This window comes from Gopherus flavomarginatus, chromosome 2 (assembly GCF_025201925.1).
Source record: "Gopherus flavomarginatus isolate rGopFla2 chromosome 2, rGopFla2.mat.asm, whole genome shotgun sequence".
Lineage (NCBI taxonomy): Eukaryota > Metazoa > Chordata > Testudines > Testudinidae > Gopherus > Gopherus flavomarginatus.
Window position 1 is genome coordinate 257,771,362 of NC_066618.1, and position 13,519 is coordinate 257,784,880.

The following is a 13,519-nucleotide window of genomic DNA, read 5'->3' on the forward strand; positions in this document are numbered from 1 at the left end:
AGCAGCTTCAGCAGCATTACAGACTTTCAGATTTGTCTCCCATCCTCTTTGTCAGGGAGGCAACATTGCCTAATGATTGTACCACAGGGCTGGGGTAATCTGATTAGTCATATTCCATTCCTGACTTGTTAGAGTGACCTGCGGCAAATTCCTTCATTGCTCTGGGCTGGACTCTGGTCCACCAATTTAAATTATGCCACTTACATGGAGTAAAGTGAGGCTAAAGAGACTGGAGATTGTATTGAAGAATTTCTTCTGTGCAAGGGTAATCTCTGCTGATCTGAAACTGGTGGAGGTAACTCCACTGTCTGTCCTGGAACCTGAGAAGGGGAGAGGGAGACGGAGAGGGAGGGGGAGGGACCAGTGACCAGGTAGCTGAAACTCCTGGAGTCTTGATCAGCCTCTGCTTTTCATTGTACCCACCAGGGCTGGCTCCAGGCACCAGCATTCCAAGCAGGTGCTTGGGGCGGCAATCTGCAAGGGGCGGCAGTCCCTGTGTTTTTTCCCCCAAGCAGCGTGCTGAATTGCCGCCACAGACGGTGGGGGCAGTCCATGTGCTGTTAGGGTGGCACGCGCGTTTCTGCGGTGGCGGCAATTCGGAGGCAGCTTCTTTGTTCAGCTGTCCGCGGCAACGCAGCTTCTTTCTTCCGGTTGAAGACAGAAGCTGCTGCCGAATTGCCGCCGCCGCGGAAACACGCGTGCCTCCCTAACGGCACATGGACTGCCCCCGCCGTCAGCAGCGGCAATTCGGCGCGCTGCTTGGGGCGGCAAAAAGAGTAGAGCCCGCCCTGGTACCCACAGTTCTGTTTGGGCACAGAGGAGAATCAAAACTTCTGTGTCTGGTTCTTCATCTATAGAATAGGAATGCTAATGTATAATTACCCACCTATGAACTCCGCAGGTAAAAACTCATTATTATGTTAATACAGTTTTCCTGCATTTTAACTTGTTAATGGCACTGGCCTGTTTGTGTAGGTGGTGTAAAATCTGCAATTAAAAAACAATTTGATCTTTAATGTAATGCATTTTCCATTCTAGAAAGTGCAGCTGATTCTTGACCACTGCGTAAATGTTTCAGTTAAAGATGACGATGGAATCCGTAAGGAAATCTCCCAGATGGATCCGTCTGCCTGCGAAGTTTCAGAAGAGACTCCAGGAAATGAGAGGTAAAAACAAAACAGATAACACAACCACAAAAGAATGAAGGAAGAAAAGGAAAAACACCAAGTTACTGTTAATCTAGGTTAACTGCTACTTTTCTTCCCTTTTTTCCCCTCCTCCTCAAATGCCGGCAGGTTCCTCAACGTTCATCAACCCTTACAGCTGGGTGGAGTTAAGAAGGCCTTGCCATACCGTAATTCACAAAAGCACTTCAAGGGGTTTGTTGGCTGTATACGGAATGTCATCATTGACAGCAAGGTACGAGTGTCAGCATTGACAGCAAGGTACGAGGCAATCGTTCTTTGGGGCAATATTTTTAACTGCAGCTGCCTAAGGTGGTTTCCCCCTCCTTTTCTAGGTCTATGATTTGGAGCATCCTGCAGAGTCCTTAAACAGTGTGCCAGGCTGTACTATGACTGATGAAATGTGTCACAGAGCTGGGGTCCTCTCCTGTGGTATTCATGGCAAGTGCATTGGTGAATGGGGCTCTTTTAATTGTGGCTGTTACCCTGGATACGCTGGATCAAAATGTACAAAAGGTACAGTTAGTCTTGGGGAGAAATGAATCATGGGAATCTTTGGGAATAGGCAACAGATATACCATGGTACAGAATTTGTTTAATTTGATAGCAGTTGGTTGGAGCCAGTGGCTAAGTAATGCAATGCCTTGCTCTGTGAAAGGTTTGGACTTGTAGATATTGAAGTACTTATGTTGCACAAAGGAAGTGTCACAATGAGGGTCTTTGTAGGACTTCATTTACCTCTTTTGTGGTTTCATTCTGTGAGCAACATCTGACTGGGAATGAGATGGGAGGATTTGCAGTTTCTCTGTGGCTCATGCCCCCATTTGTTTCAAGTTTCTGATTGTTGTTCTAAAACAAAGTGCAGTTAATACTGCACCTTTCAGCATCCTTGATGGCTGTAGGCAAGAGGAAGGATGACAAAGGGTTAAGTCACTATCTTGGAGATACAGGTTCAATCCCCCTGCGCTGCCACACTTCCCATGTGATCTGTAGAAAGTCCAAGTTAGTTACCAAGAATGGAATCTATGTGGACAATCACTTGAAGAAAGAATGGTCACTGCTCTCCAATAACTGTGGCTCTTCAGGATGTTGTCCACACAGGTGCCACGACTCACGCTCCCACTGAGTTGCTAATCAGAGCTCTGTTCTTGTGAGGTTCTCATTGGTAAAGGAACTGAGAGTGGGTTTCAGCCACTGTCTCCTGTGCACTCAGCTGTGGGAAGGGACAAGATGGCTGGGGCCACCAGTTCAGCCCCAACAGATAATGCTATTCAAAAGAATCCGATCTCATGAGCTTGGGGAGTGCACATGGAGTGGAATTGCTGTTGGCAGCACATCTTGAAGAACCACAGCTACTGTAGAGAGTAATTGTGCTGTGCTTTCTCTGCTAGGTCCATGGGAAAATATAATGGGGGTCGCACCGTTAATAGCTTGTGTAGGATGAGCTTATTGCACACTTCAGGGGCTCCTTGCATTCCTCCATTTCCCACCCACCCCAGAGCCCAAGCTCTCTGTGTGCCACACTCCCATCCTCCTCTAGTTCAGGGATTCCCTGCAATCCCCCCAGTCTCTTTCCTGCCAGGTGTCTGTCTGCCTCCCATCTCCTCCTCTTCTTGTACCAGTTCCCCCCATTCTTCTCCCATATCCGTGAATCTGTGTGCACCCTGGTTCCCATTTCCCCTCAGACATCCATGGCGTCAGCACTGTGTGCCCCAGACCAGGATTCCCCATTTGCCCCAAAATGCCAGGGGCTGTATTTCCCCTTTTATCCCCATACCACAGTCCTCCAACCCTATCCCCCACTAGGGGTTCTCTGTATCTCCCAATCCTCCCTCCACCTATTCCAACATTCCCCATTCATACAGCAAACATAGCACCTATCTTTAAAATCGGAAACAAAGAGGATCTGGGGAATTATAGATCAGTCAGTCCAACTTTGATACCTGGAAAGATACTGGAACAAATTATTAAGCAATCCATTTGTAAGCACCTAATGCATAATAAGGTGATAGATAATAGCAATATGAATTTGTTAAGAACAAATTATGACAAATCAACTATATTCCCTTCTTTGGCGCGATTACTGGCCTAGTAGATGAGGGGAAGGAGTAGAAGTGATATATCTTTTCAGTAAGGCTTTCACCACAGACCCACATTGACATTCTCATAGACAAACTAGGGAATATGATCTAGCAGCTCACAAGTGCAGCCACATTGATTCACAGACTCCTTCACAGATGTGCCAGAACACAAACAGCAATAATCCATTATCACAAAGCTACCCAAGAATATAATAGAAAGTAGCCATTCTCACACAAGATAGCTTTTGGGGGAACCTTTCACTGCTGTGAGAACAGTGGCAGGCTAAAAGGTACCAGATTAGTTTTTAATAACCTTTTCAAAGATGTAAATCCTGGCTGTATGTGATACCACCTCCCTATGCCTTGCCTTGGTTCTGTGCTGTGATACAGCCGTATATTAGGGATTCTACCATTGCCTCCCACCTCACCCACTACTTGGGCCTTCGCTGTGGCAAATTTTGCAACATGAAACTCGTCTCCCTGACATCCGCTCTTGTCTCTCTCCATGCTTTAAAACAAAATAAAAACCCCACTGATGCTTTTAAGTTTCAAAATTGGTCTTTAGATCTCTTTTTTGGCTTTTTGTGTGCTATAATGCCCTCTCTAGTTCCTGTATTCCCGTACTTGCTATTTTTATCTGCTCTAACTTTTGAGAGAGAGACCAGAGTCTGTGTAGCTGTGTTGCTTTGTGTTCCACAGCATCCCAAGCACTTTGGCCAGAGTTTCTTTTGAACTAAAATCCTTATATTGAGGGTTAGTTTATCTCTTCAGAGCTCTGTGTGTGTATAAAAGTTAAGGTCTGTGTGAGTGCCAAATATTAGGATGTTACATTTATATTTTCCATGTGTTATGTTTAGTTCTTCTGGAGTGGGCCTTTGGAAGGAACAGTTGGATTCATTATGAACTGAAAAGTTTTCTTAGTGCCCACGTTACCCAGGTCCAGCTCATGGTACGCACCCGTGTTTCCTTCGGCACCCTTCTCAGCATGGCATCAGCAGACGGGAGTAGATACATCAGATTGGAGGTAAACAATCCAAATGCTGTTCTGTCAGTGGCGTTAACTTGTGCCACTGCACAATGATCAAAAAGAAGCATCTTCTGAATATTTAAAGGTGCCTGTTCCTCAGAGGAATAAGGGCAGGGCTTTGCCCCTTTGAGTAACGATTCTCATTCATGGAAGTTCTGTCTTTCCTTAGAAATAAATGCAGCTAGCGCAGTGCTGCTTGGCCATGCAGAGAACACTCTTATTACAATTTGTGGCTTATGTTCTGATGTTTGGACATGTATTTTTGGTATAAGTATGAACATTATTAAAAGTCTGTTCCCCTGTGTTCCTGTAGGTGGTTGATGGACATTTTGGTGTTAATTTCAATTTGGGGGACAAGGAGCAGCGTCTGAGACTGAGCACATTACGCATAGACAACGGCCAGTGGGTTCTGCTGACTATGGAACGCTATAACAATGAGTTTACCTTGCGTGTTAATAATGGCGGAGGGGATCGTGAAGTGACCTCCTTTATGGGTGCGAACAGATGGTTCGAAATGGATTTGGCAAGCATTGTGCTAGGAAACCACGTTCCTAACCACTCAGAGAGTGATTTCCAAGGTAGGTGACAGATGAACCATGGAAATGGCATGTTAGGGAATAATGAGACTCCAGGCCCCACATAGACATATCTGCGTAGGTTGGAGTGGCCTTGGAATGCAGGATCTGGCCTCTGGCTGGAAATTCAGAACTACTGCCTTGCCCTCAGTTTGCCAAATAATGCCCTAGTACTGAGGTAAATTGGATTTTTGATATTTCCCACTGTAGATGTTGGCAGAATAAAGCAAGAATTAGTGGAGTTCCAATCCCTGCTCTGTGGGCCTGAAGGGAGGAGAACAACACTGAGATTGTCCCAACCTCTTTCCCCCCAGCCAGAGGGGAGGGGAGGATCAATATTAGAATATTTACTGCAGGGTGTGAGGTGGGAGGTTCTGCACAGAACTTCACTACCCCTACCCCCATGGCTGGGCTGGATGGAGGTGGAGCTCTCTCTGTCAAGTTTTGGGCAAAGTAGAAAGCAGTCACTTGCATCTGGGTTCCCCTCATGCTCCTTACTCAGCCTGCAGCAGGTTGGGCAAGGAAAGCCCCAATCAAACCACCTGCTTCACAGCTTCAAGTCTGAGCTCTGCTGCAGGAGCGCTATAATGCTGTGCAGGGCCAGCCAGCAAGAACACAGGCGCACATGTCAGAAGGAATCTTGACCACTAGTAAAATAGTGTTTGCATTACTTAACTCTTATCCTGTGATCAGACTATTTTGCATGCAAACAGTGATCATTTTGATAATGATACAAGTCCTCAAAGATATTTAAAGAACTTTGCAATGCAGTGTGCTTTGAGAGGGTTTATGAGGAACACTGTATGTCTCTGTCTTTGTGCTTTTCTGCTCATGTAGGTTGCATGCGTGATGTCCAGCTGAATGGTCAGCCTCTTCTTGGGGATGACAAAAGCACAGAGTTCAGCTTCATTCTGAAGCAGCAAGGCATCACCATTGGCTGTCATTCCAATGCTTGCCGCAGTCAGCCCTGTCACAGTCCTTTCCATTGTGTAGACTTGTGGAGAAGGCATGAATGCAGGTACACTTAGCTTTTGTTTTTCCTGTGGGAGTGGGCCATGATCATTTGGGACCCTCTCTCTTTCTACATAAAGCCCTGCAGATTGCCACTATCCAATCTACTTCTAAAGGGAAGGCTCCAGGGTTCTCTCACATATACTTACCTGGGAACCACATGGCAAGGAGTCTGGCATGCTTTCTGACTTCCCGGCTTTCCATGAGGATTTGTGTTCTTACAGGAGTTTTACCCCTCCACTATCTTTCCAATTTCATGTTGGAAGATGAGGAATACAGGGGCACCAAGCCTGTTCCATGCTACTGGCAGATTATGTCCCCAGAGGGACCAGTCCCGGGATGGGGATGAGGATCCCAGAGCTGCCCAGAGGATTCAGGGTGTCCTGGGGTCTTTGGCGGCAGAGGGCCTCCGCTTCAGTGGTAATTCAGCGGCGGGGGACCTTCCACTCCGGGACCCACCGCTGAAGTGCCCCGAAGACCTGCGGCGGGGGTCCCCTGCCGCCGAATTACCGCAGAAGACCCAGTACTTTGGTGGTGGGTCCCGCTTCAGCGGTAATTTGGCGGCAGGGGGGTCCTTCCACTCCGGGACCCGCCGCTGAAGTGCCCTGAAGACCTGCGGCGGGGGTCCCCTGCCGCCGAATTACCGCAAAAGACCCAGTACTTTGGTGGTGGGTCCCGCTTCAGCGGTAATTTGGCGGCAGGGGAGGGTCCTTCCGCCCTGGAGCAGAAGGACTCCCCGCTGCTGAAGACCCGGAGCGAAAGAAGCTCCGGGGGCCCGGGCCCCACTAGAGTTTTCCAGGGCCCCCGGAGCAAGTGAAGGACCTCGCTCCAGGGGCCCCGAAAAACTCTCATGGGGGCCCCTGTGGGGCCCAGGGCAAATTGCCCCACTTGTCCCCTCCTCTGGGTGACCCTGGAGGATCCTCCTTCCAAAATGTTCAAATAACCAGAACAAAGCCTGTATCCAGCCCTGCCACAAACTTGCTCATCCTTTTTCTCTGGATGTCAGTGTGGGCTACCAGATTCTCCCTCTGGTTCCGAATGTGTGTGGAGGGAAAGAACCTTTCCTGCTTCTCCAGCTAGGGCTGGTCATGTTTTGAAGCAGACTGTTCCCCCTCTTTGGGGAAGAAGTAGAGTTCTTTGAGGAACCAGGGGTATCTCTTGTGTATTTTCTTGTTCTCTGGGCATTGTGGCAATGCTGCAGGCAGGACTTATGAAGCAAAGTAGGGGGACACCTGGAGTTTCTGTTTACATAGCAATACCTAGAACATCCATTCAGTTCACAGCTATTTCATAGTAGTGATGTGGCATGAGCGCTTCTTCGTTTTTATTTTCTTTAAAAGCTTTTATTATTGGTTTTAGAAACATGTGTAAGTAGCAAACTGGAGTTACTGAACAATTTTCACTGCATAGCGTTTACAAAGCAGCATGCTCTTCCTGTCACCGCTATCACCCAAAATACTCTTTTGGTTTCATCATTCAGGTGCCCAACTGGCAAAGTAGAAGTGACGGATAATCTTACAGGGCTTAAACACTGCACCTCTACACCCTGTGGACTCTGGAACTGTAGGAATGGGGGTACCTGTGTGGCACATTCCCAAGACAAATTTGTCTGCCAGTGTCCTGATGGCTATAAAGGAAAGTGGTGTGAAATCAGCCAGGTGAAAGCAGGAAAACCAGTTGGACTCAGCTCTGGCTCAATCTTGGCAATCAGCATGTGCCTCTTAGTCTTTCTAGGTAGGAAAGCAAATATTTTTAATTTATTCTCACACTGTGTGTTACACCATTGAAACAAGGACACTGCCACTTATGAGAGAGCGCCTTTTATTTCTGCTATGAGTCACCAGTTCAAATCCATCTTAGGATAGTAACAACTGAAAGTCATTATCACATTATTGCAGTTCACTGGCTTCAGGACTGGTTCAAGTAAAACTAGATTCCCCCTCCATTCACTTCCACCCCCCTCTAAAGCTTCCCCTGGGGCACCCAAGACTACATGTGCAGCTATTTCACCTCCAAGCCTCAACTGCCGCAAATTCCCATGTTGTTATCGTCACATTAGTATTCCAGGAGCACTTACAATGTGGTAGGCACTGTTCACATTCATAGGAAGGCACAGACCCTTCCCTAAAGAGTTTGCAATGTAAGCAGACAAGCAATGTACAAGGAGTGGGTCAGAAAGAGAGACAATCATTATAAAAGTTGTATATATTTTATATATACTTTCAATACAGATTAGTTGATCTTTGATTCTATTATTCATACATGGTTGTATGTTCAACCTATATTAGCCAGGGCTTGGTGGGAAATGGTTTTCCTATCCTATGAAAAATGTTGAAATTGAAAATATTTTCCTTTTCCACAGTGAGGCAAAACTGAAGCCTTCTGACATTTTTTGGGGGGGTAAGAGGGTGGAGGAAGAGACCCACACCAAACCCAGAATAGCTAATAGATTAGGACACTGATTGGGGATGTGGGAAACCCAGGTTTCTTCCTGATCTGATTCAAAACTGCTACCGTTTTGACAAATTGGCATTTTCTGACCAATAAATAAATAAATAAAAATAACAGTCATTAGAAAAACTCTTGACCAGCTCTAGTCCAGATTGTTGTCAAAGTGTGTGCTCATTTACATTGCTGTCAATATGTTGAAGTTGGTGGGGGTTGTTCAGTATCTGGACTGGTGGGTATAAGCACAAAAATGTTTGGCTCCTTGTGTGCTTTTTGCAGGAGAAGTTAGGAAAATAGTGGCAGGCTCTCTTTTAAACAGGAGGGGAAGGAACCTGTGTCTGCCCCAGCCAGGATCATGGGGTATGTCTACACTGTAATTACACACCTGCAGCTGGCCTGTGTCTGCTGACTTGGGCTTGCAGGGCTCATGATGCTGGGCTATAAAACGGCTGTGCAGATGTTCAAGCTCAGGGATGCTATCTTCTCACAGGGTTGAAAAGTCCAGGCTCCAGCCCAAGCCTGGACATCTATAACCCCATAGCCTGAGCCCTGCAAGCCCAAGTCAGCTGTGGGTGTTCTTTACTGCAGTGTAGACATATCCTGGGAGAGGCATCCTATTTCAGGCTCAAACTGTTACCCCAAAACTCTGTCAGTACAAAGCAGCTGATGTATTACTGGAGAATAAACCTTGAAAATAACATTTAAATGATGCCTCCCACGACTGCATTTTGGGACAGAAATGTCTGAGTAGATCCTGATTGACTTATGTGAAATGAGCTCAGATTCCATGTATAATGTTCTGTTTAGTGTGGTCATAGGACCACATCACTCTTGGTCCTCCTTGTTGGCGGTTTGTCTCTCTCTCTCTCTCTCCTCCCTCCCTCTTCCCCCCCCCCAGTCTTTCATGTTATATCTCATCACTCTCTCATTCCCTGGCACCTAGTGATTAAAATCCTAAATTTGCTGGTCGCTTTATGTGGCTATCACATTTCCATGCTCTATTGTCACTTCCATGTCACTCATTTAGAAAGGGACAAGGAGAGAGTTGTATTTTTTATTTTTCCTGACTGTATCCATGGCCAAAGGTTAAAGTTCTAGGATTTGGGCTCTTATCCAGTGCTGCATCCCAACAAGCACGTCCTTCCTTCCTGTCCCTTCTCCCTGCTTCTGGTTCGAGTTCAGGTATAAACTGATGCTCTAATGGCATTTCTTTTAAAGAAGATTCATGGATAACCATAGTATTTAGGACTATGAAAAGTGCTACAAAATCTAAATTTTATTATAAACTATTGCTTAGCTTCTCTCTCCTAATAAAATTTTCAATTCCCTGTATTAACTATTAAAAGTGTACATAGGTCAGAAAAGTAATGACTCAAATGATTATATTACATTTGTTATCTTCATTAAAACAGTGTTTTACTTACTTTGGGTATCTTATTTACTCAGGATTGGTGAAAGGCCAGAGAATGGCCAAAATGCCTTCTATTTAAATGTCCTAATGGATTCCTGTAGGTAAGTAAAATACTCTTTTAATGAAGTTTCTGATGTAACGTATAAATTATTCATTACCTTCCTGGAGAGTGTACTTATGTTTAATTGGATACTGAGGCTTAAACAATGCATTTCTTACCTGGGAATGTGGCTATTAAATAATAATTTTTCTCAGGTTGTTTTCAAATGTGAATACATTTCACAGGAAGGTAGAGGCCACATAATAAACATATATGCATCTGTTTGTTCCAGCTCTGTTAGTCTCTTATACAGTGTGGAGTCAGTGGGGGAGATCAGGGTTTCGGAAAGGAGGAGTTTATCACATTCCTGAAGAGCATGAAAGCTGGGAGAACGTTAGAGAAAATGTCTTCAATTATAATGAGGAAGGAGGGGGAGAACATGACCAGGTATGGTACAGCATCTTGACAATATTTTAAACACACAGCAATCCAGACCCAAATGGCTCTCACCTTCCTGTCAAAGAAACAGTATGTTGAGAAAATAAAAAAACAAAATTTCAAAAAAATGCATGGAACTTTTCAAGAGGTATGTGTGACTAACTAAAGCACCCAGATGATCTTGCTCACATAATCCTCTTCTTCCCTGACCCCGCCACCATCCCCAAAGTTTTTCTCTAATGACATGTCTTGTAATAGATCTGAATCTCCTGGAGGCAAGCTGTTGTGTATTAAAGCACCTTGCACTTAGTGTAAGAACTTGTGAAAAAGAAGGGGACATAAGGAAATTTGTTTCTCACACACAGATGAACATTACCCAATACAGCAACAGCAAGGAATTTATGTAGGCAAAAGTGTCATGGGAGTAATTACCAGTACTTCACTCTTACTTTGTAACTTTTCAAACTCCATTTGCTATGACTTCTCTATAATAGTGTCTGAGAAGAGTTATAACAAATGTGCTCAGCTTGCTTTTTAACTCTCACTTAGCTGGACCCTATCCAAGTCACTTAATGTTTTAAAAGAGGAAAAATATTTCTTTGGCTCAAATAGATCAGTTCATTCAGGTGTATAGATCAGTGGGGCATACAAGTTTCCCAAGCAGCCCTCTGTAGGCTTCTTGTGGATTCCTGAAGTTACCTTAGGGCTTGTCTACATGGGGAAATTGCAGGGAAGATAGTGAGAAATTACTAGGGGATGAATTTAAAGCCTGGATTAGCTATTCCACACTAACTCCCCAAGTGGACACACTTATTCTACACTAACAGCTTGTCTGCACTGCTGGCCTGCTTCCATGCACTGAAAGTTCTATAGGGCTCTTTAATCTCTTGCTGTTAGAGCACTGTGGAACTTCTAGTGCAATCACAGGTCCACACAGTCAGTTAATGCATGGCAGGCTAGTGCATTGTCGATTCACGCCTCAGCTTGCAGACAAGCCTGAGGAGTGCTTTGTGTAGTTTAGGTTAATACATTTTGGAAGTTTTTGCTTGAGCTAATGCACTAAAAATAGTAGTATCGCCATGGCAGCATGGGCAGCAGCTCAGACTATCCCCCAGAGTACAACCCCGTCCAAGATCCTAGGTACATGTTCAGATGGCCAGCCTGAGCTGCCACCCATGCCACCACAGCTACACTCCTATTTTTAGCTTGCTATTTTGAGCATAACTAGTGTGTGTACCTCTCTCTGAGCTAGGAATTGCATCTCTCAGCTGCAGTGTAGATGTACCTTTAGTGTGGAATAAGAGTGTCCACATGAGCTAATGCAGAATAGCTATTCTAGGCTTTATCCCTATGTAGACAAGCCCTTATTTTTGTTCTTACCTCCTTCTTCGAAGCCATCCCTCACAGCCACCATCCTTACAAGCGGTGAAGGACCAGGTGGGGATAGTCCATCAAAACCATCCTCGGCTTGTAGGGCTTGCTGTCATGCTTGTGTCTTTTACCAACAGAAGTTGGTCCAATAAAAGAAATTACCTCAGCCATCTTGTAACTCTAAAAATCTTTACTCTATTTAAATACTTCACTTTTGAAAAGGGAAATGGTGATTATAGGTATCCCAGATACTGGCCCAGGGTAAATATTGTCTGGGGGGTTGGAAAAGTTTTAACTTTTTTCATTATGACTTGACACGCTGGTGACATAATGACTTTGGAGTGGAGGTTCCATTTACAGCCGTATCTACCTTCCACTTTTCTGAATTTGCATGGAACATGGTGGATTTTTGTTTGTGGCCAAAGACTGTCAGTATTCACAGAGATTTTGTCTAATCTGAAGGTGTCATCCCTTTTCAGATTCTCTCTTTTCTTCAGTCTGTGAAGACCTCCCATACTCTGCTTCATTTGTGAGTTTAAAAAAGCCTGTTGCTTGCTGTTTAGGGCATTTGCTTTGTGTTGTACATATCTCTTTAATGTTTGCATTAATTAATGTGTTTCAGACTGCTTATGATATAGACGAATTAAAGAAACCCCTGCAAAGCATCCCCCAATTCTCCTCAGAAACCACTGCTCCACACTTCAAGACACATTTTTGTCCAGAGAGAGACCCATTTACAAAACACTCACATCAAAGAGACTCAAATTCTGCAGTCACCAGTATTTCAGACTTCAAGGAATATGTGTCTCAAATAATATACGACGCAGACAATGATCTACGTAGTCTTCCAGCAGACACTGTTCACTTTTACTGCTTAGAGGGGCAGTGCTCTCTGGCAGGGAGCCTTAGTTCCTTAGACTCCTCCAGTGGTGATGAAGATCTAAACTATAATGACCTCCATGAGTGGGGATCAAAGTTTGACAAGCTTAAAGAACTCTATGCGCTTTCAAATGAACACTTGTAAATGGAGAGATGGGAACCCAACACATTGCTGTGATATGAACTCTACTTAGTGTTTTGTATAAGATGCTAAAATGTTTCTAATTAGTTAAATAACTTATTTATTGAGTCAGGCATTTCATATGAATCACTCACCTTTCCCTTATGTGACACTCTGAATACAAAATCTTTTTGTATGTACTGTATAAATAGATAGTTAAAGTTAGAAATGTAAAGGTTTTTTTTAATGTGTGAATTTTTTTGAATACTTTGAATAGCATAGCACACACATAGCTTTATTTTGTGTAGGCCAAAGTGAGTTATTACAAACATCCTGTATGCAAATACTTCAGTTATTTTCTTCTTGGTCTTAGTGTGATTACGAACAAGTTGATACTTACTGGTGGGGAGATTATTATAAAATTGCAAACATTTTGGACTGTAAAATCACAACTATAATTATAGATGTTAAATATAAAACATTATTTTTCTTGATTTTTTTCTTTTTCTTTTGTTGATAGTTGTCCACTTCTCTTATTTCCTTTCTCTCCCCTCGCACACACACCCTTATAAACATTGTCCAGACCTTTAATTTAAGGCCTTTGGGGATGGGATCAAGCAAAGTAAACACTTGGGGATAGCAGAAAGAAGATCAGAATGTCCTTCCGTATAGTGTATAAACACGTCACTGGTTTGCAAAATGGAGTTATACATGTTACATTGCTACATTGTTGATCACGCACTCAGGGCTTGTCTACACTACCCACCGGATCAGCGGACAGCGATCAATGCAGCGGGGGTCCACTGAGTGCTCTCCCGTCGACTTCGGTACTCCACCAGAATGAGAAGTGTAAGTGGAGTCAACGGGAGAGCATCAGCTGTCGACTTACCGCAGCGAAGACACCGTGATAAGTAGATCTTAAGTATGTCAACT

General features: G+C 44.4%; 1 protein-coding gene across 1 annotated transcript in view; it reads left to right on the top strand.

Annotated features, from left to right (window-relative positions):
* Nucleotides 1-12,801, top strand: part of LOC127045068 (neural-cadherin-like) — a 65,348-nt gene extending 52,547 nt beyond the window's left edge. The window contains exons 24-32 of the mRNA XM_050940486.1: nt 1,039-1,166; nt 1,296-1,419; nt 1,520-1,700; nt 4,123-4,289; nt 4,606-4,870; nt 5,705-5,885; nt 7,359-7,612; nt 10,070-10,224; nt 12,209-12,801. Of these exons, the coding sequence (XP_050796443.1) occupies nt 1,039-1,166; nt 1,296-1,419; nt 1,520-1,700; nt 4,123-4,289; nt 4,606-4,870; nt 5,705-5,885; nt 7,359-7,612; nt 10,070-10,224; nt 12,209-12,610 (1,857 nt within the window). The 3' untranslated portion in view covers nt 12,611-12,801. The remainder of the gene's footprint in view (nt 1-1,038; nt 1,167-1,295; nt 1,420-1,519; nt 1,701-4,122; nt 4,290-4,605; nt 4,871-5,704; nt 5,886-7,358; nt 7,613-10,069; nt 10,225-12,208) is intronic.
* The last annotated feature ends 718 nt before the right edge of the window (nt 12,802-13,519 follow it).